A 26,706-nucleotide genomic window follows, 5' to 3' on the forward strand; every position below is an offset into this window, starting at 1 on the left:
TATCCTCCTGGGTAAATCTCTTCAACTGCTTCTTAATTTCTTTCTTTTTTCAAGATGTACTTCAATTCTACATTAACAGACTCCTCAAAACTTCTGAAACCACTCTTGGTCTTTGCTTTTATCATCTGTGGAATTATATGTGGTCTGACTCGTATCACCCAGTATAAGAACCATCCAGTTGACGTTTACTGTGGCTTTCTCATAGGAGGAGGAATTGCTCTCTATTTGGTAAATATAATATTCATGTAGTCAAATTTTAGGAAATAAAACTGTAATAAGAGTACTGGTATTTTTTATGAAAACCTTTCATCGTGATCACATGCCATAATTAAAAATGCAGTCAAAATGTGTTGAAGATGATGATGTTGGGGTAATCACTTTAAAACTTCACAGGGAAAAGCAAATATGTATTCAAATCAACAGTGCACAAACTAGTATATAATCATATGGTATCATATACACAAACAGCTCTAACATTATGTGCTTCATTAAATACTTAAAGATACTCATTCTACTCCACACTTACAAGCATAACACAAGAGAAACATTGGGTTAATTGGTATTTGTTGCCAGCCTGAGTTTATATTGCCAGGTTGGACAGAGCCTTGGGTGACATGGTTTAGTGTGAGGTGTCCCTGCCCATGGCAGGGGATTGGAACTGGATGATCTTCAGGTCCTTTCCAACCCAAACCATTCTGTGATTCTATGATTCTATGTTAGCTTTATGATCTCAAAAAAAAAACACAAAAAAACAAAAACAGAGCAACTAGCTGAGTAAATTGCTGAATCTGCAAGAAAACAAAGGCCATGTTACACCCTTGGGATTCTTCAGACCTTTGGGGGAAATAGGATGCCAAAGCCAGGTTATTCCTATGCCTTTCCTCCGTACTGGGCTGAAACAGATGGAGCACCTTGGAAGGGTCCTGTAAAGGAGTCTGGAGGATAGGCCTGATTGTATCTATTAGTAGGAAGCTCATGAAGCCTTTGCTCTTGCTTGCTGCCCTCAGTATGTCTTCACCACGCCTGCTGCTGCTCTAGCTGTTGAGCACTGTGTCAGCCCAGATACCTGTGAGAATTCAGGAGCCTTTCCTGACAGCAGTTCTGCTCCAGTGTTGGCAGATGAACAGCAGAGTCTTGACAGCCAGTGTGATGGTTTTGATGCCCAAGAAGTCAATGAAGACTTTTAGTATAGCACTAAAATTAGTTCATATCCTATCCACCTTTTTTCTTGTGATGAGGTGATCTGAGGTACATGTAGGTGGTCCTCAAAGGTGAGTGAAGGAAAAATGGCTTTCACACTGGTAGAAGAAAGAGCAAGCAGAGTAGATAAGAAACCCCATGAGCTACTAAAGCCAGTTTTCATGATGCACTGGGAGCAGAAGGGCACTCTCTTGAGAATATTATTTCAAGCGATTAAGCTGTTGTAGACTCTCATAAATGGAGCTGTTGTTCCCCTGTTTGAAATGCACAAACAAGTATGCTCTTTGTTAGGTCTTCTCCATATACTGTTGCATCAGAGAGGACATTGTCCTGGCTACCCAGTAGTCAGTAAACCTGCCCTGAGAACTACACAGCAGTAAGAGGAAGGGGAGGAGAAATGACGTGAAACTACAAATATCTCTGAAAGGAGTGTGAAGAACAAGGAACCTAAATGATTGTGTCGAGCATTTGACCCTTTCATAGAATAGCCTCCCTCAGTGGAGTCTCTTTAAAAAGGCAACATTTTACAGTGAGTCTGCTGAATAAGAAAACAGTGTATAACTAAATCTTGTTGCAGCTCTGCACAGCTTGGAAAGCAATTCATTTAAAGTTGATAAATTGTTCCACCATGTAGATACTGCATTACATGGTTATTATGCAGCAGAAAGGGCAGAATCACAGAGCAGAGAACAACTCATGCTGTAACAAGATTCAGTAAATCAGAGCAGACAGTAGTAAATAGTGTTGCCTGGAAGACTGCAAACATTGATTTTGTTCTTTTCATAACAAAGCATTCTCTCCTCAGCTGTATCTGTTGCTTTATAAAAGGAAGAAAATCGAAGGAGGCTCAATCTTTTCCTCGACTATTTGTTGCCATGAGCTCTGTGCCCCAATTATCCTGCTGTGACTACTTCATACATACCTAGATGCACCAGACCAAGAACAGAATGTGGAATAAGGATATACTGGGCAGGAAAGGCAAGCAAGCATACCCTGTCAGTTAAGCTGTTAATTCTATCAGTCAGTAATTATTTAAAGGCAGCATAATATAATTAAAATATCTTTAAATGTCTCTTCCCCTCCCCATTACTGACTGTTGATGCTTTTGTTCCAATACCAGGGCCTCTATGCCGTGGGGAACTTCTTGCCAAGTGATGAGAATGTGTTTCAGCCCAGTTTTCACAGAGAACCTCTAAGATCTTTGACAGACCTCAGTCAAGATGCCAACAGGATCCTGCCAGGTAAAAATGGAAGCAGCAGTGATGGCATTGTTTCTCATCGTACAGAAGGTATCCTCAATAGAAACCATAGAGATACAGGGTCTCTGACCAATATCAAGAGAGCAAATGCTGATGTAGAAATAATAACACCACGAAGCCCAATGGGAAAGGAAAATATGGTCACCTTCAGCAACACTTTGCCAAGAGTCAACACACCATCCATGGAAGACCCGGCAAGGCGAAACGCAACAATACATGCATCCATGGATTCTGCCCGTTCCAAACAGCTGCTTTCCCAGTGGAAGAACAAGAATGAGAGTCGAAAGTTGTCTCTGCAAGTCATAGAGACTGAATCTGGCCAGTCACCACCAAGGGCTATTGAGATGAGGTCAAGCTCAGAACCCTCCAGAGTGGGTGTAAATGGTGATCATCACGGCCCAACCAGCCAATACCTGAAAATTCAACCCGGCAGCGTACCAGGTTGTAACAACACAGGTCTCTCCGGCGGGCCACGGGTCTCTATTCAGTCACGTCCTGGTTCTTCCCAGCTAGTCCACATTCCCGAAGAGACTCAGGAGAACGTGAACACATCACCCAAAACTAGTTCAGCTAGAGCTAAATGGCTGAAAGCTGCTGAGAAGAGCGTTGCATGTAGAAGTAATAGCCAGCCAAGAATCATGCAAGTAATAGCCATGTCTAAGCAGCAAGGAGTGCTCCAGAGCAGCCCAAAGGGTTCAGAGGGAAGCACAGTCACATGCACAGGAGCCATCAGATACAAAACCTTGACAGACCATGAGCCAAGCAGCATTGTCAGAGTTGAGGCCCATCCGGAGAATAACAGACCTGTAATTCAGATGCCATCAGAAGGTGAAGGGAGTGGGTCATGGAAATGGAAAGGTCCTGAAAAAATCACCCTTCGTCAGACCTATGAGCTAAATGATCTGAACAGAGACTCTGAGAGCTGTGACTCCTTAAAAGACAGTTACGGGTCAGGTGACCGGAAAAGGAGCAACATAGATAACAGCGAGCATCACCATCATGGGATCACTACGATAAGGGTCACGCCAGTAGAGGGAAGCGAGATTGGCTCAGAGACTCTGTCCATTTCCTCTAGCCGGGACTCAACGCTTCGAAGGAAAGGTAACATCATTTTAATCCCCGAGAGAGGGAGCAGTCCAGAGAACACCAGGAACATCTTCTATAAGGGCACATCCCCTACACGAGCATACAAGGAATGAGAGGAGACATATCAGCTGGTCCATACCACCACAATCGCATCTTGACACAGGTTCTGCTCTCTTCGTTTGGAGCCAGTATTTACTTTCGATGTGCCAAATTCTTGCCCAGCAGCCCAACTGCTGTTGAACGCTGCTGATGTGCAACGTGCATGAGCCTGTGGGAAGTATGTGGTGGGGGGAAAGCACAATGCCAGAACCTAACTAATGTGAAACATTTGCAAGCAGCTTGTTTCTTCAGAATCAAAGCATTTATCTGAGGGTGACGATGTCAATCAAAACAACGGTCTTGAACACAGACACCTTATTTCCTGAATGTGCCAACTTTTTATTTTGTATGTGTCCAAAATTGACTGAATTTCTCACAGCAAAGGCTGTATCAAGTGGTATATATTCACTGCAGGATTTGCACCAAATCTTTCATCCAGGATGGTGCTGATGGTAACTTTACATGTTTTGAACAATACTTATTAGACTCTGCAAACACATGACATATTGATGTGCAGTTACTTTCAAAGTACTATTGCTAATACTATTGATGATGCTGGCTGCATTCATTTAGCATATAGGAAATATTTACAGCTTTGTTATAGTGGATCTGTCACATTCAAAGATTGCAAAGGTTTCGTGTAGTTCTTTAAGATGTCTACTGCAACAAAACCCGTGTGGGCAACGTTCCATTAGAATGGAATAACTATCTATTTTTGACTAGTTTTGCTGCTACTGCTCAACTTTTGTTTAAGAAGAGGTGCTACTAATGAAGAGGCTGCTTCTTAGTGGGCTAACCCGTAGAATTGTTTGAAATTGTTCTTTTTAAGGGGTCTTTTAAAGTACAACTCATTCAGATTTTGCATTTTAAACCTCTGATTCTGCCCTCCAGCAACTCTTCCATTTTTCTATTAGTTTTTAACCACAGAACGCAGGACACCAATAATTGCGAGATGTGCTAATGTGAAAGGTGAGCCATGAGCAGATAAACAGCCACTTTCCTGACCACCTTCCAAGGAGACAGCAATTAATATCCTAGCTCACACTTAGAAGCAGTCATTCACCTCACTTGCTTAGCATGCCACAAGAACAGTCACAAGTTTCACCCCAAACACAATCAATTCAGGGGATTTATGCTTCCCTTTAAAAATGGAATGCCTTGGAATTCCTGCCTCGGAATGCAGGATCACTGAGTGAGTGTTGCATTGTGCCACTGCTACTCTTCACCTCCCCTGAGACACCCTACAGAGCCTTCTTAAGCAGCAGATTTTTTTCTCACCACTGCCACTTGAGAATATGGATTATTTGAGTAAATTAAGCTTCAAATGTAACAAAAAAAACTTGCCTGCTAAAAATCTCTCCATTGCCAACACTGTTGAAAGGATAAGCTCCGAAAGGAACAAGCATAACATGCCCTAGGCATGCTGGGAGAAATGCCTCATTTGGCTGTGACTTAAATAATTTAAGCCACCAAGGAAGCCAGGGTTAGTGCTCACCCAGGACAGCTCCTCATCCTCTCCTAGATGATTTCCACCTGAAAGAGAACTACTATCAGGCACCTCCCAGGTCTCCTTGTAGGAGGGAGAAGGAGGGTTTAGCAGTCCCCTCACTGAGTAAGCAGTAGGAGGTCAGGTCTGTTCTGGTTTCTTGAGAGCAGTGTTTCATTCTAAGTCTTCTTCTGCTTTAGAGTATCAGAGAAGCAGATACATACTACCTAGTCAGAACCTGTCTACAGACCCTACCCCACAGAACTCTGACGAAAAGCTCGCCCTAGCCCAGCCAAATAGGAGGTGGAAGGAAGAACCATCCCATCCCAAGACGATAAATAGCACAACACACACAGACCAAAAAATCAACCAAAAACCCCCACCCACAACCCCCCCTCAAAACCAAACCAAAATCCCAATCCCAATCCTAAAGAATTTCATAAGCGTGAGGATGGCGTTTGCCAATCTCTATAGAAGGGATTCGGAGTCAATGGAAAGCTTTATATACCTTCCCAGTTACAAGGTGCTCCAGGCTTAGCTGAGTGCTGTCAGCAATGCTTCCCATGCCTGCCCATCACCCAGTGCTGCAGGACAGCGTTGGTCTTTAGGAAACGACCACATCCTGTTAGGTAACAGAAGACAACCCCATCATACGTTTGATGATTGGGAGGAGGTATTCTGCAGGTAACATGGAAGCAGGGCTGCAGCATATTGTGTATGTTAAAGGCATTTAGCTGGGAAAAATAATCGTAGATGCAAGGGAATATAAAAAGAAAGAGTAATTTTTTAGAAATAAATTCTCAGATTCTAGTATTTACAAGTCAGGATTTGGCTTTTCTTTTTGAAAGGATGAATCTTTAACTCCTTGGTATTTAATATCCAATTTTGTACACAATTCCTAGGAATTACAAACACTTGGATTGTCATGAGGAAAACCCTTTGGATTTAGTTTAGTGTAGGTACATGATGAAGCCGGTAGGATTAGCTTTAAAGGAACGGGTGAGACACAATCACTGTTGGCCTATCAATGCAAGGAAATAAGATGCAATCATTTGTTAGTTTGTAAGTGCAGGGCAAAGAACATAAGTAGATGAACCTGGAAATACTGGAAAATTGAAATGGAGAATAATGGCAATAAAGCAAAGATTAGAAAATGTTCCCTCTGGCAATTGAGCTGTTTTGGAAACAGCACGATTCCTGGTGGGAGTGTTTGTTCTTTATTCCTTGGTTTTAGTCAGATATATATTGGCATATGTGTTGCTTTTATTACTCTAAAACTTGCTGCACTCTTTCAAGTGCAGCGTGATATTTTTCCTAAGGTTTCCTATTTCTTAACAACAGATTTTAAAGCTCTTGTGTAATCATTGAAATTGTGTTCTTTACATAAATATTGATATATTCTTTTTTACTCCAAGTGCCAAAGGCTACTGTTTTTAATAATGGCTTATCAAATTCTATTCCGTTAGAGAGCAGAAATGTACTACTATCAACATTGGAACTCAGACCTCTGCATGTATATTTGATAAGGAGCCTTTTGTAAAATTAGTCTTTGTTTACATTCCACTGATACCTTAATTTCAAATTAATCAAATAAATTGACAGGTGACATCTTCTTAGTGTTCTGATTTTCTTACTTGCTAACAGGCACGCATTTCTTTGTCAGGCTGTGCTTTACTGAGAAAAGAAAATACTCAACCTATGTTTTTAAATGAGAATTCTCTATATAAAGTATGGTGTTTAATAAAATGGTATGCAATGTTTTCAAATGGAAAAGAATTTGTAAATTGCTATAAATGTATTTTGTTAAATAAGTACAGATTGATGCTACTGTGTGAGTTTATTGTGCTAACATCATGAAAATAAAGATCAAGTTCCTCGTTGATGTTCAGTCATCTCTGTGGTGAAGCAAAGTCTCATTCATAGAATCATAGAATCAGCTGGGTTGGAAAAGACCTTTAAGATCATCAAGTCCAACCTTTACCCTGGGACTGCCAAGGCCACCACTAGGCTCCCCCCTTTACTTTTCAATATTAGTTATTTCATGACATGTAAAAGTGCTCCTTGGTGGGGGAAACCTCAAAACTTTGTGGAGTTGCAAGAAGTTAGGAGGAACAGTGTCCAAACAAGCTTGTCTGCATCCAAAAACCATTTCACAAAGCAAGCAAGTGAATTAGGAACTCCAGGCCATTTGAGGACACATCTGTTAGATCACTCTGCAGGACCAGCTGCACTGTTAAGCCCCTCATGCCTCTAGAACCACCTTGCTAGTGCTGGGGAGAGCTGCAGGGCTCTTCCCAGAAGTTAGGATGGAGGAATCATCAGGTGACACAGAATCCCAGACTGGTTTAGGTTGGAAAGGATCTTTTAAGATCACCCAGTTCCAACCCTCCGCCACAGGCAGGGACACCTCACACTACAGCAGGTTGCTCCAAGCCCCTGTGTCCAACCTGGCCTTGAACACTGCCAAGGATGGGGCAGACACAGCTTCTTTGGGCACCCTGTGCCAGCGCCTCAGCACCCTCACAGGGAAGAGCTTCTGCCTTAGATCTAACCTGAACTTCCCCTGTTTCAGTGTGAACCCATCACCCCTTGTCCTGTTGCTACAGTCCCTGATGCAGAGTCCCTCTCCAGCACCCTTGGAGCCCCCTTCAGACACTGGAAGCTGCTCTGAGGTCTCCACGCAGCTTCTCTTCTCCAGGCTGAACAGCCCCAATGTTCTCAGCCTGTCTTCATATGGGAGCTGCTCCAGCTCCTGCTCATCCTCGTGGCCTCCTCTGGACTTGTTCCCACAGCTCCATGTCCTGGTGTTGTTGAGGACACCAGCACTGCATACGGTGCTGCAAGTGGGGTCTCACAAGAGAAGAGCCGAGGGGCAGGATCCCCTCCTTCAACCGGCTGCTCACGTTCCTTTTGATATGCCCTTGGCTGGCAACAGTGAAGAACAGTCTTGCCTAGAAGCCACACAAGGTATGTAACAGCAAACAGCCTCCAAACCTGTCTTGGAACACCCTGAAACATGGCAACAGAAGTGCCTGGAGTTCCTGGGATGGAAGATGAGGCATGCACAGACATAAGGACCCCAGGGATGAGCAGGGCACCTGCAATACACAGCAGCAAAGAAACCTGGCTCCAAGAAGCTTTCCCACGTGTCCCTGGACCTTTAAGCAGGCTGCCACCTTGTAGTTGCATGTCTTTCCAGCGGGTGACCTGGGATGGTGGAGGGACCGGGCAGCTGATGGCACTGCTGGGCTGCACTGCTGCATGGTACCACATCATCCATGTGCCATGCTCCCAGCGAACGCATACTGGAGCTGGCTGGTGTCACACCAAGCTGTAGTGCAGATCTGCTTCACTTGGCAATCCCTGTCCCAGAACTTCCCTGACAATTCAAAAGCAAACCAGGAAAACAGTGTGTTGGCTCTCAGAGAAAGGGAAGTGCACAAACAGTTGTGACACTGCTCCCTCTGCAGGGACTGAAGGAGCACCCTGCTTGTGGCTGGGGCTGGAGAGTGTCCTCACTCTTCTGCATGAGTACCCAGCTCCAGCAGAGACCTCTCCTTTGGCCAGCAGCAGATGCTGGTGCAGCAGCCTGTTACCTGCAACAGCAGATGACTGGTCTGAATGAGGCTGTGTGAAGCAGGAAGGCTAGGGACCAAGGCTGTGGTGTCCCACCCTTTAGGACATGTATTGATAGCCTGGTGAAAGGTACTGGCAGTGATGGCTCAGAGAGACTATGCGAAGGAGTGAAAGAGGGTAAACCAGTTCCCGCTAGGGTATGACCACTGACAGCTGATGTCTAATACATTAAAATCTGATAAATTCTCCTCTGTGAACAGCCCAATCCATGGACTACAAAGGGGCCTAGACAATTAGTTCAAACACTTTAAAAGGCACATTTTAAACATCTAAAGTTAGGCTAAAAATGAAGTCCCCTCTGAAGGGTATCTTTGATGTAGAGGTTATAGCATAAAGCTTGATCAAAGATGAGAAATTACCTCTGCTGACAAACCTTGTCTTACTCTCTTAGACCATTCTGCCTACAGTGCCACTGTCACTAAACTAAGAGAGCTCACAGGGATCCAGGTTGATGGCTGTATCTAATCAAGCAAAGGAGTTTTCAAAGCTATGAGTGATTAAACTGAAACATAAATCTATTTTGTGCTGGACTTTAAAAGAGCTTCAGAGGCCTTGATTTCAGAAACCACATCAGACAAGCTTGTATCATAATCAGTTGGGTATAGGCTTATGAAGACCTTTTATGTGACAGAGCAGTGCACAGCTAATTTGGCAGGAACCTTTTCAAGGCATTACAACCCTTGTTCATAAAATCATGATTAGAATCTGTTCACAAACCTTTACATCACAGACTGTATCAAGCATTGGACAAAACTAGTAAGTGTCTGTGTACGGCTTGTTCAAAATACAAGTAAGGGACATGGGAACTTACTCAAAGTTTGCATGTTCAAGCCAGGCTTTAGAAAGAGGAAGCTAAACAGATGATTCAAATGGAGGCACAAGTTGTGCAAGGCTGCAAACACTTGCCCTAATTGTGTTTTCTGCTTTGCCTGCAGTAATCTCTTCCCAAATATATATAAAGACATCATTTGGTTATACTTCCATTGAGGAAAACTTCCAGTGGTTTTGCCATAAAGGATAATAAGAAACTTGCACTAAGGTGAGAAGTCAGCCAGAATTCGAGAAGCCTGCTCAGACTCCGAAAGCACCTCTTCTGTTTGAGGAAAAGTCTCCCAGCCTTCAAAGGCCAACTGTCGTTTAGTTTTTCCAGCTCTATTACTTTCCCAGTGATGCTCAGAGAGGAGTGAGAGCCATAGGGATAGGTGGATTGGTAGAGCCTCTGCAGCTACTAAATGATGCATACAGGAAAGCTCTGCTCTCTCATCGGTTCATTCTGAGGAGCCTGGAACATACCTAGGTGCCATGACATCAAGAGAATCCCATTCTTTCCCTCGGAAAAAGTTCCTGCTTCAGACTGAGCTTGCTGATGGTGATGTCTGTTTCGGCACCGTACTAGGGCCTGAAAATAGCTCAGCTAGGAGAATAGCATCACACAACTGGGAGCTTGGCTCGTTTTAACCTGTAAATTAGAATACAATCAATGCTTTGCCAACAGCAGCTGTATTTGAATTATCCCTAAAACTAGCTATAATGCTTATGTTTATCCTAGTCTTCAGCCTATGTTTATCAAAGTCTTCAGTACCCACTCTGCTGGTGTTCTTTCATATACATATTCAAGTGATGCTCATTGCCTGAGCTATGTAATTCACCTTGAGAGCAGTCACCCTGGAACTTGTCTGCTTTACACCAGAAAGAGGTGTGGATACTTAAGCAGAGGGCCAGCCCTACCAGGCCTATACTTCTTTTTATCAGAGCATCATTGGGGGATGGAAATCTGTTCCCAGGCCCACAGGAAGCATTAGCTAAAACCTCTGGGCAGTATCTGTTGCAGTCTCCTCTGGTACTTCTGATCTTTCTATATAATCTGAGACAATTATGCCCGTACTTAGCAGAGAGGAGTCTTCACAGAAGAGGTTACAGCAGCCTGTATCTCCCACCCCTGAGAGTGTGCCAGCCTGGCAAGGGGTGACTTACAGGCTTTGGCCACTTCTAAGTGTGAGTTTCCTGAGAACTACCATGGGTCTGATGCCAATTTAATGCCTTGGTTTACTATCAGAAACCATGAGGTTTCTACTTTTGCATAATGAGCAGAAAATGGCATGTGATTTAAATACCCAGGACAGCTTGGACTTTATATATCCCACTCTGCTTGTGAGCTCTGGATGCCTAACAGATTGCAGACTTGTCTAACCTGCTAAACCATGGCAGACCATTGGAAGAGGTTTCTTCAAATGCTTTCATTTTAATGAGATTCATGAAAGACTCCTTTCACTGACCATTTTTATGATGCAAGGAGAATAATTCAGATACAAGTTAGCAAAAAAATATCTTATAGAATCACAGAATCCCAGCCTGGTTTGGGTAGGAAAGGACTTTAAATTCACCTAGTTCCAACCCCCTGGCCTTGTTGTCTTCCCCTTGTCCTTGTACTGTTGCTTGTCATGCTGGTTAACCACTGACCCACGCTACTACTACTGCAGGTCTGTCGTTTGGTAGGCTCTTATTGCTACCATTTTCAAAGCCCAAAGCCTCACACAGCTTTGAAACAAGGAGAGCCAGCGCTGCACTGAACCTCTGTGAAGCCACATGTTTTATGTAGTCATATTAAGGACAGAGCATCTGGCAACCTGCTTCAGGTGAAGATGTCCCTGGCTCACTGCAGGGGGTTGGGTTAGATGAGCTATGAAGGTCCCTTCCAACCCGAACTGTTCCATGATTCTATATGCTCGTATGTGTGCCATATTTTGACATTCTTTTTCCTTGTATCGAACATATTCTGGGAAGCACAATCCCTCCCTGTGTTATTAGACAGTGAGAAAGCATAGTTGTAACCTATATAGATGGCCATAAGTGACCCTAGAGGCTAACCTCTGCCAAGCGTTTGTATGCTAGCAGTCAGGGCACCAGGGAAAGCACTACAACCCAATATTAACTGCATATATATACTTCTGACAGGCTGGTACTGCTTCAAGACATCTATTTTTAATGCTCCCTATTCCTTCTCCCCCTACTAAGAAAGGATAAAAAGGTTCTGCTGAAGGGAAGTGCAAATAATGTGCAACACCATCGCATGTAGCTTTCAAAACAGGAGAGCGTCTTCCAAAGCAGATCAAATAATCAGCACTAACAAAACCATCAGTGCAAGCAGGGGCTAACTATTAACCCATGCGAACAGAGGAAAGGAGCAGCATTCAGCTGAGTGTGAAAATTCAGAGCCTCCAAATGAGAAACATTCTAGCTGGAACCTAGCAAATGTCCAAGCCCTCCCCTGCTCACCAATGTGTCTTTCCTGCCTGTCAAATCCAATGGAGTAACAGGCAATTTGTATAAACTTTGTATTCTGGAAGCTCCAGCAATTCCTTCTTTTCAAAAGCCCTTCATTCCTGCTCACTGTGAGAGGCCAAAAAATTTGTCTGTGTGAAGAGAACAAGTCAATTTGGCAGAAAGCAACCCATCAGCTCCCATTAGCACAACTCTTGGCTATGGCAGCTGGGATGGGCCAATGGCCATAACTAGGCACTCTCTCATCATCTGATTTAACCTCTCGACAGACAGTGATGAGCTCTTACTGGCCCAATTAGCACCTAGGTCTTGCCAGACTCTTATCTCAGCCCTAGCTGAGATGGTTTGGACAGATGAAGCTACAGAGCTAAAAGTCCTGAGAATGACACGTTTTATGACACGAACTGGTCATTTTCTCAAGGAAGAGGAAGGATTAGTTCTCTCTTACCATTTCCCTAGCAACAGAGAAAATGAGAGGCTCTTTTTCACTTAGAGAAGCGCCTTGATTTCAGCATTGCTGGAAAACAGGAGCATCTGCTTGTAACCAAGGAATCTTCTGAATAGCACAGGACTTTCAGTTAAAACCCTAAGAGCTTTTTAGACCTTATGTCTTATTATGGCAATTACTTCAGATAAAAGGAGCTCACAAAGCCTGAGGTACGGGAAGGCTTTCATCACACCACGTAGTGGTCATATTATAACCCTTCGCAAGGAGAGAACTTGCTCGACAAATACTATAAATAGGAACCTACGTAAGAGGATAAATAGTTCTTCATCTGCTCATAAATTCTGGCAAATCATCTTTCCTCTGCAACTTGAGTGAAAGACAGAATTAGAAAATCCTTCATCTGTTAATGAGCAAACAGCACCCTACATCCAAAAACTACCCTGAAAAACACTGAAAGCTTTAAAATGCTCCTTGACTTTTCTTTTTGACAGCAAGGTAGCACCACTGAACTCTAAGCATCATGCTGATACTGGACTGGGTGGGGGGGGGAGGTTGCTGGTTTGTATAGGTTTTTTTGCTTTTTCACCGTATTAATATTTAATAGGGTTATTTTCATTCCCACTAAATTCAGTCTCAGATCTCAAGTACCGCTTTCTGTCAGGGAGCTGAGAGAGAAGGTTAAAATGAATCATCATTCATTCATTAAATCAAGATAGGAACCCCTAGATTTCTTCCCAAGTGCTATTTGTTCTTCACCCAGAGTCACCGTGTTGTTTCCAAATGGATCATCAGGTAATGCTGGAGCAAAAAAGGAGAATAATTGTGCAGTCTCCAGCTAGAATCCCATTCTGTCATGATTGGTGGAGTCTCCAGACTAAGAGCTTCAGATCTCCTCATTCCTTATTGAAGAAATTAGCATGCCATTAAATAGAACCTAAAAATGGAAACAAACGCAATCTCCACACCTTCTTTACTTCTGCCCTGCCACTGTGCAGGGAGAGGTGGTAACTGAAGATGAATGACAGAAGTATTTCTCTTTAGCTCCAGACCAATTCCTTTCAGCAGCACTGTGCTGTTGAGCATTAGGGGACTGCTATGATAGCAGAGCTGAAAACCAGAGTAACACAACCCTCATGTACAGGAGGATCCTGGTTTTCAAGAGATTTAAAAATCCATGAATGCAGAACAACCTGTCTTCCAAAAATCTTCCACTGAAACCATGGAGAACAAAAAACCACAGTAACAAGGTGTTAACCATGTGCTATGGCCACATTTTCCAGATATTTACAGATATTTTGTGGAAGAGCTTAGGGTTTTTCTTTTTCCTTTTTGCCTGCAAAATGGAGTATTTAAAAATAAAATCATAATAGTTCATATTCAAACTGAACCCTCCATGCCAGACCTCTGAAGAATAATGATGCTAAAAATAAAGCGTTACCAGGGAAACTGGCAAATTAGCAACAGGGCCTGATCTAAAGCCACTGAAATAAATGGGAACAGGATCAGAACACACTGAAGAAAAGAAATCTGTGTTCTTCTTTCACATTTTAGGGGCTTCTGTTCCATGTCTTTGAAGAAATCAGATGAAATAACACAATAACCTGCCAATAGAATGCAGGATCTTCTTACTCACTGTGCCAGGTACTGTGAATTCAGCAAGAGGAACCTTTGCATAGGCATCTGTGGGGAAATGGGAAAATTAGGGACCACCTCCCCCCAGTCCCCCAAAGTTCATAGAATCCCAGACTGCTTTGGGTTGGAAAGGACCTTAAGATCATCCAGTTCCAACCCCTGCCATTGGCAGGGACACCTCACACTAGAGCAGGTTGCTCCAAGCCCCTGTGTCCAACCTGGCCTTGAACACTGCCAGGGATGGGGCAGCCACAGCTTCTCTGGGCACCCTGTGCCAGTGCCTCGGCACCCTCACAGGGAAGAGCTTCTGCCTTAGATCTAACCTGAACTGCCTCTGTTTCAGTTTAAACCCAGCACCCATTGTCCTATTGCTGCAGTCCTTACATTATACTAGAAAACTAAGGAAATCTGAGGGTAAAATGCAGCTGCCACTTCCAAATTAACTGATCACTCTGTACATGGTGGGAGGGTTTCTTAAGCATCACACGTCGTATTATTCCTATCAAAAAAGTACTGTTCACTACAAATGCCTCTGTCTTACAGTAGGTAAGCACTGGAGCCCTTGAAAATGTTAGGACTATGTGGATAGAGCTGGGGAAGGGAAAGGCATCTGAAGAACTCTGTCTCAGTTGCTGCAGTGCCATTTGTAAAAGACTGAAATGACAAGTTTGGGATGATTCAGATATGTTCCTCTCTCAACCACTGAATACCAACAGGTTGTGCCTCCTCTGAGAGCTCTTCTATAGCACAGCCAGCTGCAGGGATGTCAGGAAGCTAAACATCAGATGACTGCTTTCAAATGCAGATCGTTGTCTGCTCTTGAAAGAATTAAGGCTGAATGTACAACCCGGAGGTAGGTCACCTTCTACTGCACCTGATTCTACAGAACTGAGCTCAATGAGCCAGGTGGCACTGCTCGCATTGCCTAAAAGAAGTCATGGCACGTTTTCCTCTCCCCACTGGGAGCCCAGTCTGATTTGCCCTACTTCTGTGACCTGTTCTTGAAGAGGTAAATGAAGCTGGATCTAGGCCAGATCCTCAGACTTTGAAATCAGTCAGTACTATTATTTACTGAAAAGCCACTTTTCTGTAACATCAGTAAAATAAAAGCAATTAAAACCAATAAGCTAATGAGGAGGCAGGGTGCAGTGTTCTTAAAAGATCTGGAGGGACGGTAGATTTTACAGTCATAAATAAGATTTGTGGGCAAGATCTTGAAATTAATAAAAGTAATCAAGACCCTGTATATTTTATGTGATTTGTAGGTGTCAGTAATATGCTGTATAGATGGAAGTCACCATTCAAAGGAACTGCCCTTCACTCATCTGCAATAAGCTGAAAGCCAGTTGTGTGCTGAGCTGCTTCAACAGAAGCGTGAGCAGCAGGTCAAAGGAGGTGATCCTGCCCCTCTGCTCTGCTCTCAGACTCCACTTGCAGCACTGTGTGCAGTGCTGGTGTCCTCTACATAGGGAGGACATGGAGCTGATGGAGCAAGTCCAGAGGAGGCCACGAGAATGATCAGCGGCTGGAGCAGCTCCCATACAGAAACAGGCTGAGAACATTGGGGCTGTTCAGCCTGGAGAACAGAAGCTGCGTGGAGACATCAGAGCAGCTTCCAGTGTCTGAACGGGGCTACAAGGATGCTGGGAAAGGACTCTTCATCAGGGACCGCAGCGACAGGACAAGGGGTGATGGGTTCAAACTGAAGCAGGGGAAGTTCAGGTCAGATCTAAGGCAGAAGCTCTTCCCTGTGAGGGTGCTGAGGCGCTGGCACAGGGTGCCCAGAGAAGCTGTGGCTGCCCCATCCCTGGCAGTGTTCAAGGCCAGGTTGGACACAGGGGCTTGGAGCAACCTGCTCTAGTGTGAGGTGTCCCTGCCCGTGGCAAGGGGTTGGAACTGGATGATCTTAAGGTCCTCTCTAATCCTAATCATTCTATGATTCTATGAAAGTACGGGAGGAAAAATGGGCTGATGGAACTTTATAGAACCATAGAATAGTTAGGGCTGGAAGGGACCTTAAGACCATCAAGTTCCAACCCCTCAGCCATGGGCAGGGACACCTCACACTAAACCATGTCACCCAAGGCTTTGTCCAACCTGGCCTTAAACACCGCCAGGGATGGAGCATTCACAACTTCCCTGGGCAACCCATTCCAGTGCCTCACCACCCTTACAGTAAAGAACTTCTTCCTTATATCCAGTCTTATAGCTGTATTTAATTTTATATAGCATGCATATATAAAATTCATATAACACGAATTCCTGTAAAGTAGCTCTTTATACATATTTATTTCCATGTCTAAAAGTAAGCTACGGGTCACTAGCATCTTTTGTAGTCAGGCTTCTGTCAACACTGGGTATTAAGGGCATCCAATTTGCTCTCCTAAACCTTTTCCACACATCTTTCCATACCCTATATGTGCATCTTCTCTTTTTTCCTCAGTTTCAATAAAATTTCCAACTGTTCCCTGTCTTTACTGCACTAGAGGAGATTCTTCTTTATAGCCATGTTTGAGTCATTAGTGTAGAGCCTGTACATGTGTTGTTAAGTCATGAAGTTGAATAAACTTTACTGCTTTGTGCAATTCAAAGCAGAAATTCAAATGTAAATTGCTCTTGGGTTCAGTCATCTTTTAATCTCCCTGAGATATTTCTATTTTATTTTACCCGAAATCGTTGGCATTTACTTTCGAGTCTCTACTCATCTAAAGCCGAAAGAACAACCTGAGGTTGTTTCTTTGCCAGAGAAGCAGCTCTGCACACCTAATATTTAACACAAGAGCAAATAAATTTTGTGTCTCCCCATAAAATAATCACCTCAACTGATCCTACTTCATTTTCTATTCCTTACATTCTACTGGCAAACTACAAACAACCTATTTTCTTCCAGCAACATTTTACCTTACATTTCTGTGACATACAATGAGTGTAAACAAGAATGTCTACTAATGACATGTTACTATATAACATATATATATATAATATATTACTATATATATATATATATATATATATACACATTATTATGTAACATGCAGATAAAAAGGTCCAGCAGAGAATACTACTGTTTGGTGATACAAAATATCATTAGTATGCAAAATACAAAGTTATAAACCAAGAACAGACTGCAGCTTGTTGTACAAAACGATGCAATCATAACTGCCTATAACACAAAGAAGATTCATAGCCAGCAAAAGCTGTAGAAAGGGCCATATTCAGCTTTTCTGAATGGCTTAACTAATGTTCATGAGAAAACAGGAGATAACTGCAAGAAGAGCAAGTGATAGCACAAGCCCCTGTAAATGATCAGACATCACATTTAACACCTAGCTAGCACAGCCTCCATCATATCCACATTGCTATAGAATCAGAGAACCATTTAGGTTGGAAAGACCCTGAATATCATTGAGGCCAAGTGTAAACCTAATACTGCCAAGTCCACTATGAGCCCATGTCCCTGAGCACCACATCTACATGTCTTTTAAATGCCTCCAGGGATGGTGACTCCACCAGAGCTCTGTTTCACAGGCGGAACCCAAAGAACAGTGGTTTTGATGGCAGACACCAAGGTTTCCTTTGCCACAAGGAAAGGTAATATGTCATCGCCATGTCAAGGCAACGTTAAAAAGGAAAATCCACACCTGGGCAGACGCCAAGGTTTCCTTTGCCACAAGGAAAGGTAATATGTCATCTCCATGTCAAGGCAACGTTAAAAAGGAAAATCCACACCTCTATTTTTGATGTTTTTTTGACAATGTAAATGAACATAGAAGTGACATTTTCATATTTTATTTAGCAGACATAAAGTAAAATTAATCTTGAGGGTTATTCTGAAGCACTCAGACAACATTTTAGTTGCGCAGGTAGTCTACTTTCATGCTGTAAACACAGGACAGCAACAGAGTATACTACATTTGCCTTAAAATGTTCACTTGGAATGGCATCAAAAGAGCAAACCTCTGACCTGGGTGTTTCCATCAGCAGCTGATTTGTTACTTGAGTATGAAATGAGTTAATTTCTCTTGTCAAAACTGTTTAGAAAAATAAAGGATCTGATAAAAATTATTAAATATATATATATTCCCAATTGTTGGTTAGACTTGAATTTATGTTTTCTGTTTCAGGTTGTTACTCTTTTATCTCTCTTCCCATCCCTTATTTCAGGATATACTAAAAAGGTTGAAATACCTTTTCAAGATCCTGAAATCAAATGCTAAAACTGAAATATTATGAATTTCCATTATGTAGGAAAAACAAATTAAAGTTGCTTTGCTCTCAATTAAATGGAAATCAAACCACACTTTCCTTCACGAAATGGAAATTCAGAGCTTTAACCAATGCTACGGAGGGGCTATGCAAGAGACCAGGACAGAGCACTGCAGAACCTGTGTCACAATGAACACTAATATCCAGCTGAAATGAAGTTATCAGCGACTGTACCTCCCCATATGGCTAAGATAATAAACCACTGGTATTACTGCTTGGCATCTTGAGGTTTATTACTAACTTCAGCATCTGAAACACACACAAAGAATGTGCTGAAGCTGATCAGGCCTGGACCTGAACTCAGCCTAAGCAGTACTCAAGTGGTTTGAAGGTTTTACTACCCTAAATGCAAGTGCGGCTGTTGAATATGTCAGTGTAGCCAAACAGCAGCAGATGTCTAGATTCCATTCCCAGAAAAGGCTCCTGGGAAGGCGGCTTGTCAGAGGGAAAGAGAAAATCCCATGATAACTGGCTTTTTTTGCAATACTGCAGTGCAGTGTAGTGGAAAATGAAGCTTGCTGAACCTGATAAAAGCTCATTTCTGCTCAAGATCAAAGCAAAGTTAAGTACAGGCTGCCATGGAGTAGCTTTTCCCTTCCCAACAAGCTTGCTTGATGGTGGGAAATATCTACTACATGTTCACAACACGGTCTGAGGGAAAGCAAGTGATTTCTGAAACAGACTGGCCCCTCTGAAAGAGGAAAGACTCTCATCCTGGCTGACAGCAGAACCTCACGGCTGAAACAATTATACCCATTTCTGAGTTAAAAGAACAGCATGAAACAAAATCAGCCACTAAAATGTATCCTCCTACAATTGTACCAACACTAATAGATGCCTTAGACTAAATGTAAGCATGGCATGAAGCACATCCAGAGTCTGTGATTACCAGCTGGCTATTAAAGATGAATCAACACTTCTGTAAATGCAGGACTCGCCTCTCCCTTTTACTTACCACCACTCCTCAGCATTCTTCACATATTTAATTCAGTAAACCAAGCAAAGCCAAAGAAATTCTAACTTTACCGTCAGCTATGGCTGATATACACAGCATGTGAGGATGTGAGTTAAAAAGTCTTTACAGTGAGGGTGGTGAAACCCTGGCACAGGATGCCCAGAGAGGTGGTGGATGCTCCATCCCTGAAGACATTCCAGGCCAGGTTAGATGTGGTACTGGGAGACCTGATCTTGTGAAGATGTCCCTGCTCATTGCAGGGACTTGGACTGGATGTGTTTTGAAGGTCCATCCAACCCAAACCATTCTGTGGTTCTATGATTCTATGTCTAGGGTACCATATTCTGTTTTCTTGACATTTATAAAGTCGTTCAAGACTAATCCTACATGCTTGTGCATCATGTAATCAGGACTGACTGAAGCTTCAAAGTGAAAAAACAAAGTGGTTTTGGTGCAAGAATTTGTGCTGGAATGGCTTGATGGAGGAAAGTATCTGAGTATATAGGACATCAAGCATATAAATACCAGTACAATAATGTGAGAAAAACATCAACTTCTCAACTGTCTATGGTTCAGAGGGTTATGTAATCACTGAATCCCAGACTGGTTTGGGTTGGAAAGGACCTTAAAACTCATCCAGTTCCACTCCCCTGCCATGGGCAGGGACACCTCACACTAGAGCAGGGTGCTCCAAGCCCCTGTGTCCAACCTGGCCTTCAACACTGCCAGGGTTGGGGCAGCCACAGCTTCTCTGGGCACCCTGTGCCAGTGCCTCAGCACCCCCACAGGGAAGAACTTCTGCCTTATATGCCCACCACATGCCTGATCTCATGCATAATATAGGAAGACCTACAGATTCCTCTGTAAGCTTTGTCACACCCCTAATGAGAGAAACCTTAAAAAAGCACAAAAAAAACCCAAAATCCTATGTTTTTAAATGAGTGTAGGACAGTGAACACAAAATCCTCCAAGCCTTTTACTCAGCCTCAGTACTAACACTGGTAAAAACAGTATTTTCCAAAGACATTTACAGCAACCCTGTAGGCAACTTTGTGCTGGAGAACCAAAGAGAGAGAAAACACCCTTCTGCCTTGGCAGCTGACATAACCACCATTAGGTACTGACAGTGCAGAATACTGATTTCATGTGGGGTGATGTGCCCCATATCAATATTATTTATGTACTCTTTCTTCCTTTTAATTTCTAGGAGCTGTTTCAGAATGGAATTAACGACACGTGGCAAGAATTTAATGAAACATTTTATACTTGTATCATAGGTTTGTATCTTGAAATCATCACATCTGTCATGGGATTAACTGGTGTAGTTATAGCTACAAACCTCAACATTTGTCATCATCTTTTCACTGATCTTAGTTATGATTAAAATGGTTTCTAAGGATAAGTAGCTAATGATGAAAGCCCTTCTATGTGTTTTCTTAACGGAGGAACTGAAACCACGTTTACTTTCCCCCTGGTTTTGTCACTCACTTCTGCAGAGCAGAGAAACAAAGCAGAGTCAATGCTTCCATGTAACTGCTGTGAAGATTTCTCTTCCCATTTTTCTTACTTCTCTCTTCATCTCCTCCATGCCCACAGCTGCCAGCTCCATCCTACCCCCTTGCTTCCACTGGCAATGCTGGCCACAAGATGCAGTGCCATCATTTCCAGAAGTACCATTTCAGACAGGCTGTCACTAAGTACAGGAAAGCAGCCTTGATTTAAAGTTCCCACTTCCTAGCAGAGTATTTCCACACCATAATGTGAGAATGAACAATTCTGCCTCTTTCTCTCCAGCATACTCCATTTCTTTTTGCTTTTCAGCAATGAAATTCACACTGAAATCACTCAAAACCTCAGACAAATCTAAATACTTCCCTCTTTAACAAAAAAGAAACAAATCTTAACTCACGATGATCACCTACTTTCATTCACATTACAAAAGTCCCAGCACAACAAGTTTACTGTATATTAGTGGTGTGTGGTTTCCACTTCAAAGTTTAGTCTCTTTTTCTCAGGGTGATCTTTCATGCTCTTCCTTTACTTCTAGAACAACGTGTAGTTAATGTCTTTTATTCAGTGGCTCTAAGTAAAACACTCACTAAGGTGACTTATCTCTCTGGCAAACCAGATGCCTCATTTAGATACGACATTTAACTTACAAAGCTTTATAAGCACTTCCAGAGGCTCACACAGATTCCGAAATGCATGTCCATGGATCTCATCCATGAAGGACAGGCTAGGACCAGGACAGTATTCCACCAGCACACCATCAGCCCACCAAAGGTATCATCTAGATACCTCTCCCTTTTGATTCTGGCCGTGAAAACAGGCGTGCAGGTGGGAGCTGAGTATCTGGAAGTGCTGTAGTCTGCTGTTCGCTATCCTTTGTCTGAGTGCTATTCACATGTGGTCATTAAAGTACAGTAAGTCACCCAAAGGTGACAATTTGCAGCGTTTACAGAAAACTGCAGTGTCCAGGATGTAGCTGCTCTTATCCAACACTCAGCTTTACATTGGTTTAGGACTTCATGATCCAAATATAAAGAGGTGTCCCAGGTAATAAGGGATGGGACAAGAGGAAGCAGCCTCAAGCTGCACCAGGGCAGGTTTAGACGGAGCTGAGGAACAATTCCTTCCCCAGAGGGTGCTCAGGCATTGGAACAGGCTGCCCAGGGCAGGGCTGCAGTCACCGTCCCTGCAAGTGTGCACACACCGTGGAGATGAGGCCTCAGTGCCATGGGTCAGTGGTGGCCTTGGCAGGGCTGGGGAACGGTTGGACTTCGTGATCTTAAAGGTCTTTTCCAACCTGCTTCATTCTATGATTCTGTGATTACTTTTTGTTTGAATAACACTATATTAACCATATTCCAACTATTATCAGAACGAGGAAATAAGGCATGGATACCATACAATGTCTAAAAACAACACAAGTCATCCTCCTTTTCCCTAGACTTGGCACAGTCTCTCACTGTCACCCAGAAGCTCTCAGAAGTAACCTCCACAGATTTTGAATGAAATTTGCACAAATGATTACAAAAAGTACAACACAACAGCAAAGCAGATGCAGCATCAATGGGAACATTAAGGCTTTCAATACTGCAGTATTTCTCTCCAAAGATTAACACTGAAAATTGTGGCCAGCGCTTTATGCATACTTAGAACCTTGTCTCTGCTGCCTTCTGCTGCAAGAAGTCTCCTAACAGCAGCAGCCTTCCTGGGGAACAACAGCACTAAAAGCACACGGCTGACAGCTCTGTAAGAGTAGGTGCCTGTCACAGGCAATGACAGATATTCATCCATCCACCCAGAATGACACAGCCTAAAATCACTATTTGTACAAATCATCTGGTGGTGTTAAAATGTCTCATGGAGAAGGAAATGTAATTAAAAACCCCTTAATGTTAAGAGCTGCTTAAAACAGAATTCTTTGCAGCACACACCTCCAATTCATTTAAACAGCCAGAAATCCAATGAAAAAACATTTTCCCTTCTGATTTTGAGAGCCTGCAAAGTGTTTTCCTTTTCTTCTTCATAACCACAGGTGTGACCAGAGCTGAAGTAATACTATATTAGGGTGTCATGTCTCGAGAGACTTGATAATTTCTGTCAAAGTCACTGTGGAAAGTCAAATGTAATTTAACAGCCAAATTGCTCAACATTAGCACTGAGATACAGTGGGTTTGATCATTTTTCCATACAAGAGGTAACAGAAAGCCTCTGGTCAGAGGGCACAGAATCACCCTGATAATCTAGGAAAGATGTCACTAAGGAGGAGTGTTGTGTTCAGTCTAAGCCGTCACAGACTGAAGTACCTGTTCCTAAACTTGAACTGTGATTAGGATGCTAAATGCTTCCTTAAAACAGTAGATGGAGCTAATCCAAAATTCTCTCCACCGAGGGTACAGAAATACTGATGATGATTCTGGGCAAGATTTCTATTCACTATTTCTATTACTGTTAATAGTAAGTATAAGCCCGTTTGGGGGATCAGGGTTGAAGAGGAGTGTACTTGGAACACTTTTGCAGCCAAGAGTTTTTAATCTTGGCTCCCTAGAAGAAGAGCACTGTGTGCAGTGCTGGTGTCCTCAACATCAGCAGGACATGGAGCTGATGGAGTAAATCCAGAGGAGGCCATGAAGATGATGAGGGACTGAAGCAGCTCCCATATGGAGACAGGCTGAGAACGTTGGAGTTGCTCAGCCTGGAGAAGAGAAGCTGTGTGGAGACCTCAGAGCAGCTTCCAGCGTCTGAAGGGGGCTCCAAGGGTGCTGGAGAGGGACTCTTCATCAGGGCCTGTAGGGATAGGAAAAGGGGTGATGGGTTCAAACTGAAACAGGGGAAGTTTAGATTAGATCTAAGGCAGAAGCTCTTCCCTGTGAGGGTGCTGAGGCGCTGGCACAGGGTGCCCAGAGAAGCTGTGGCTGCCCCATCCCTGGCAGTGTTCAAGGCCAGGTTGGACACAGGGACTTGGAGCAAGCTGCTCTAGTGGAAGGTGTCCCTGCCCGTGGCAGGGGTTGGAGCTGGATGAGCTTTAAGGTCCCTTCCAACACAAACCAGTCTGGGATTCTAAAAACAACCAGCGATCTACCCATGAAGTCACTTTACCACCACTACCTTTTATCACAGCTTCACTAACGGTATGTGTACAGAATGTTAAAAGTAACCTAAGTCACAAGTAAAGAAAGATTAAAACCCAGAGCAACAGGAACATGATTTATGCCAGCTGTAAGTCCTGAAGTCCTACTTTTTTCCTCTAATACATGCCTAATATATATGTATTAAGATCTATAAGCACCAAAATGAACACTTTGTGTAATATGGAGACGCTGATTTCCATCAGAACAGAAGAAAAGGCATTATTACTGTCTTTTAGTCTATGATTCAAATTAAAACTTTGAAGCTTTTACAAATGCTAGCAATTGCTTTTTGTGTGTGCCTGTGTGTGCACGTATACGTGTGTGAATCCTCAGTGTCTTAAAGAGTTAAGATTAAATGGTCATTTTAAACCAGCCATAAAATTAAATACCAGGTGGAATTCACAGTCCAACTAAAGGCAATTACACTTCAGCTACCAATTCCAATGAAACCCAACTTCATTTCCAAAAGCACTGGATGCTTTCACCTTCTGTGGGATTTCACAAAAGCACTGGATGTCCCTTCAGTTATTTCTTTAGATCCCTGAATTTGCATTAACCTTGAAAATAATGAACTTCCACTTAAGAAGGAGCAGACAGCATTATCTGAATTGGGAAGCATCAGACAAAGAAGGAAGGATTAGAAGGGTTTTACAAGCTTTTGCCATTGCAGTAGTTCCCCAGGCGCTTGGCAAATCCCCAGTGATTATGATTCGCTACTCAGAGAACCATGTAACCTAAAAGATGGTACCTATGGGCAGCTGTGAGGGGCCAGAAAGCAGAGACTGAAAGATTTATGCAAATCAGAACTCACTCAAATCTTTGAAACCCTTGAATTTTGAAGGATTTCCATTAAATCCTCTCCTTAATATTTTAATTCCAAGCCAAGAGGAACAAATTCTGTCCCATAGTGTCCATGAGGCAAATTTAGCCAATTTGAAGATCACGATTTGTCACGCCTACAAACCACTACCCATGCTATGGCGTGAAACAGCAACTCTTTCATTAACACTATTTGGCAGAAAATCTGACATCAATCCGGAAACCTTTAATTTAAGGCACATATGGGTCTAGTTGTATTTTGAAGAGAACCTACTGAAACTATAGCCCATGAAACCTGACAAAGTGCTGACCTACAAGAGCTTCTGTTCTTCCACAAAGACACCAAATGACCCTTGAAGAAGTCACCTTCTTGTCACAGCCAGCATGGCATTATCATGGCACACTGCCTGAGGGTGCCGTAAGAAGCGAGTCTAGAGGAGACAGCTAGAACTCAGCGTTCACACACAAACCAAGAATTGGTGCCTCCAAAACACAATATACTATTAAGCAGAACACATTTGGTATGTTTGACACTTCCTTGCCCTACTTCACGCAACCACTCGTCTATGAAACGCGTAAGTGATGCTTTTTACACGAACGCTTCAGAAACAGCCTGAAACTTCACTTTTCTTAGAAGTACTATAATTTAAGAACAAGTGATGAAAAAATGATGACAGCTGATGGACTTTACTAATTGAACTAGTGGAAATATCTTCTGAGGCAGAAAAACATACTTTGGAGTTAGTTTGTGGGTGGCTTTCTACATGGAGGTAGGTTGCAGGCCGCAGGATATAACTGCACAATACACACAAAGAATACAACTATAATTCTGTCTCTTTTGTTTCCACTAGCAAGGATCTGAAAACTAAACTAGCAATTCCAGTAGCTATCTAGAAGAACACAAAGCCATGGCTAGGCTGTAGACAGTAATCATGAGAAAAAGGGTTGTCTTCTTGCCCCATGTCTCAGGTAAGGGATAGCAGTAGCTCATCGAGAGAGTAACCACAGTGAACATGCAGAGAAACTGGTCCTATGCTGCATAAATTACCTACTAAGTGCAACCAGATTGCATCACATGTGCAGGGGACTGCCACATGGCCCTGCTCTCCTGGAGGTGTGCTTGCTAATCCATGTAAGGTATATTCATTCTCCCACCTCTGGGCTCCTAATTACTCTGTCAGATCATCCTAAACTTTAACAGTCAATGGAAAAATGCAGGTTTATCCAATAGCAATTCCGAGCCCCTGAAGTCCTGCCTCAAACATACTGCCTGGAAGATGTGACCTCTCTCCATGGATGATACCAGGAGCCTGTGGAGCTGCAACAGCTCAGCCAGCAGTTCCATTAGGTGGTCAATGTTGATTAGGGTGCGCATCCCCTTGTTGCTCAGTTATCCTGGCAAGGCACATTGGCCATGGAAGTTGCTCATCTGGAGACACATCTGCCATTCAAATTTTAAGCACCTTTTTAGTTATTTGTGAGACACTTACAGGAGCAAAATCATGGTGTAGAGGGGCCTTCTGGCCTCTGTGACAGACAAGATTACATTCTGACCCCTAAAGCACTTCACATATGTCAAGCATTTCTGTATTCAGCTGAAGAGCTACTATCAGCACAGTCACAGTCTGTCCAAAATCACTCAGCACGGTGAAAGCTCTACACAAGCTTTCATTATGGTATTTTGGTGACTACGCTGCTGCAAAGATCAACAGAACAGTGGCTCTGCTTGGCTTTGAATTCCTAAAGTCATTTCAAGTATGACCAATGTCCCATATTGTCAAGTAAACCGAAGTAACTAAATCCAGCTTTGGTTGCATCAGAAATGGATATAATGGTAAAGCTTGTGCTGGAGGTAGAGGAGAGTTACTTGATTATATGTTTTCAATTAAAACCATGGCATT

The 26,706-nt window shown here is 43.0% G+C and overlaps 1 protein-coding gene across 2 annotated transcripts in view; it reads left to right on the forward strand.

The window, feature by feature from the left end:
- Positions 1–3,756, forward strand: part of PLPPR4 (phospholipid phosphatase related 4) — a 32,249-nt gene extending 28,493 nt beyond the window's left edge. Inside the window, exons 6-7 of one of the 2 annotated variants that reach the window (XM_065672709.1) lie at positions 55–228; positions 2,321–3,756. In XM_065672709.1, the coding sequence (XP_065528781.1) occupies positions 55–228; positions 2,321–3,658 (1,512 nt within the window). In that variant the 3' untranslated portion in view covers positions 3,659–3,756. The remainder of the gene's footprint in view (positions 1–54; positions 229–2,320) is intronic. The other variant, XM_065672710.1, reaches the window with a different exon arrangement.
- Positions 3,757–26,706: the final 22,950 nt, after the last annotated feature.

Source organism: Lathamus discolor, chromosome 3 (assembly GCF_037157495.1).
Source record: "Lathamus discolor isolate bLatDis1 chromosome 3, bLatDis1.hap1, whole genome shotgun sequence".
In the NCBI taxonomy this organism is placed as follows: domain Eukaryota; kingdom Metazoa; phylum Chordata; class Aves; order Psittaciformes; family Psittacidae; genus Lathamus; species Lathamus discolor.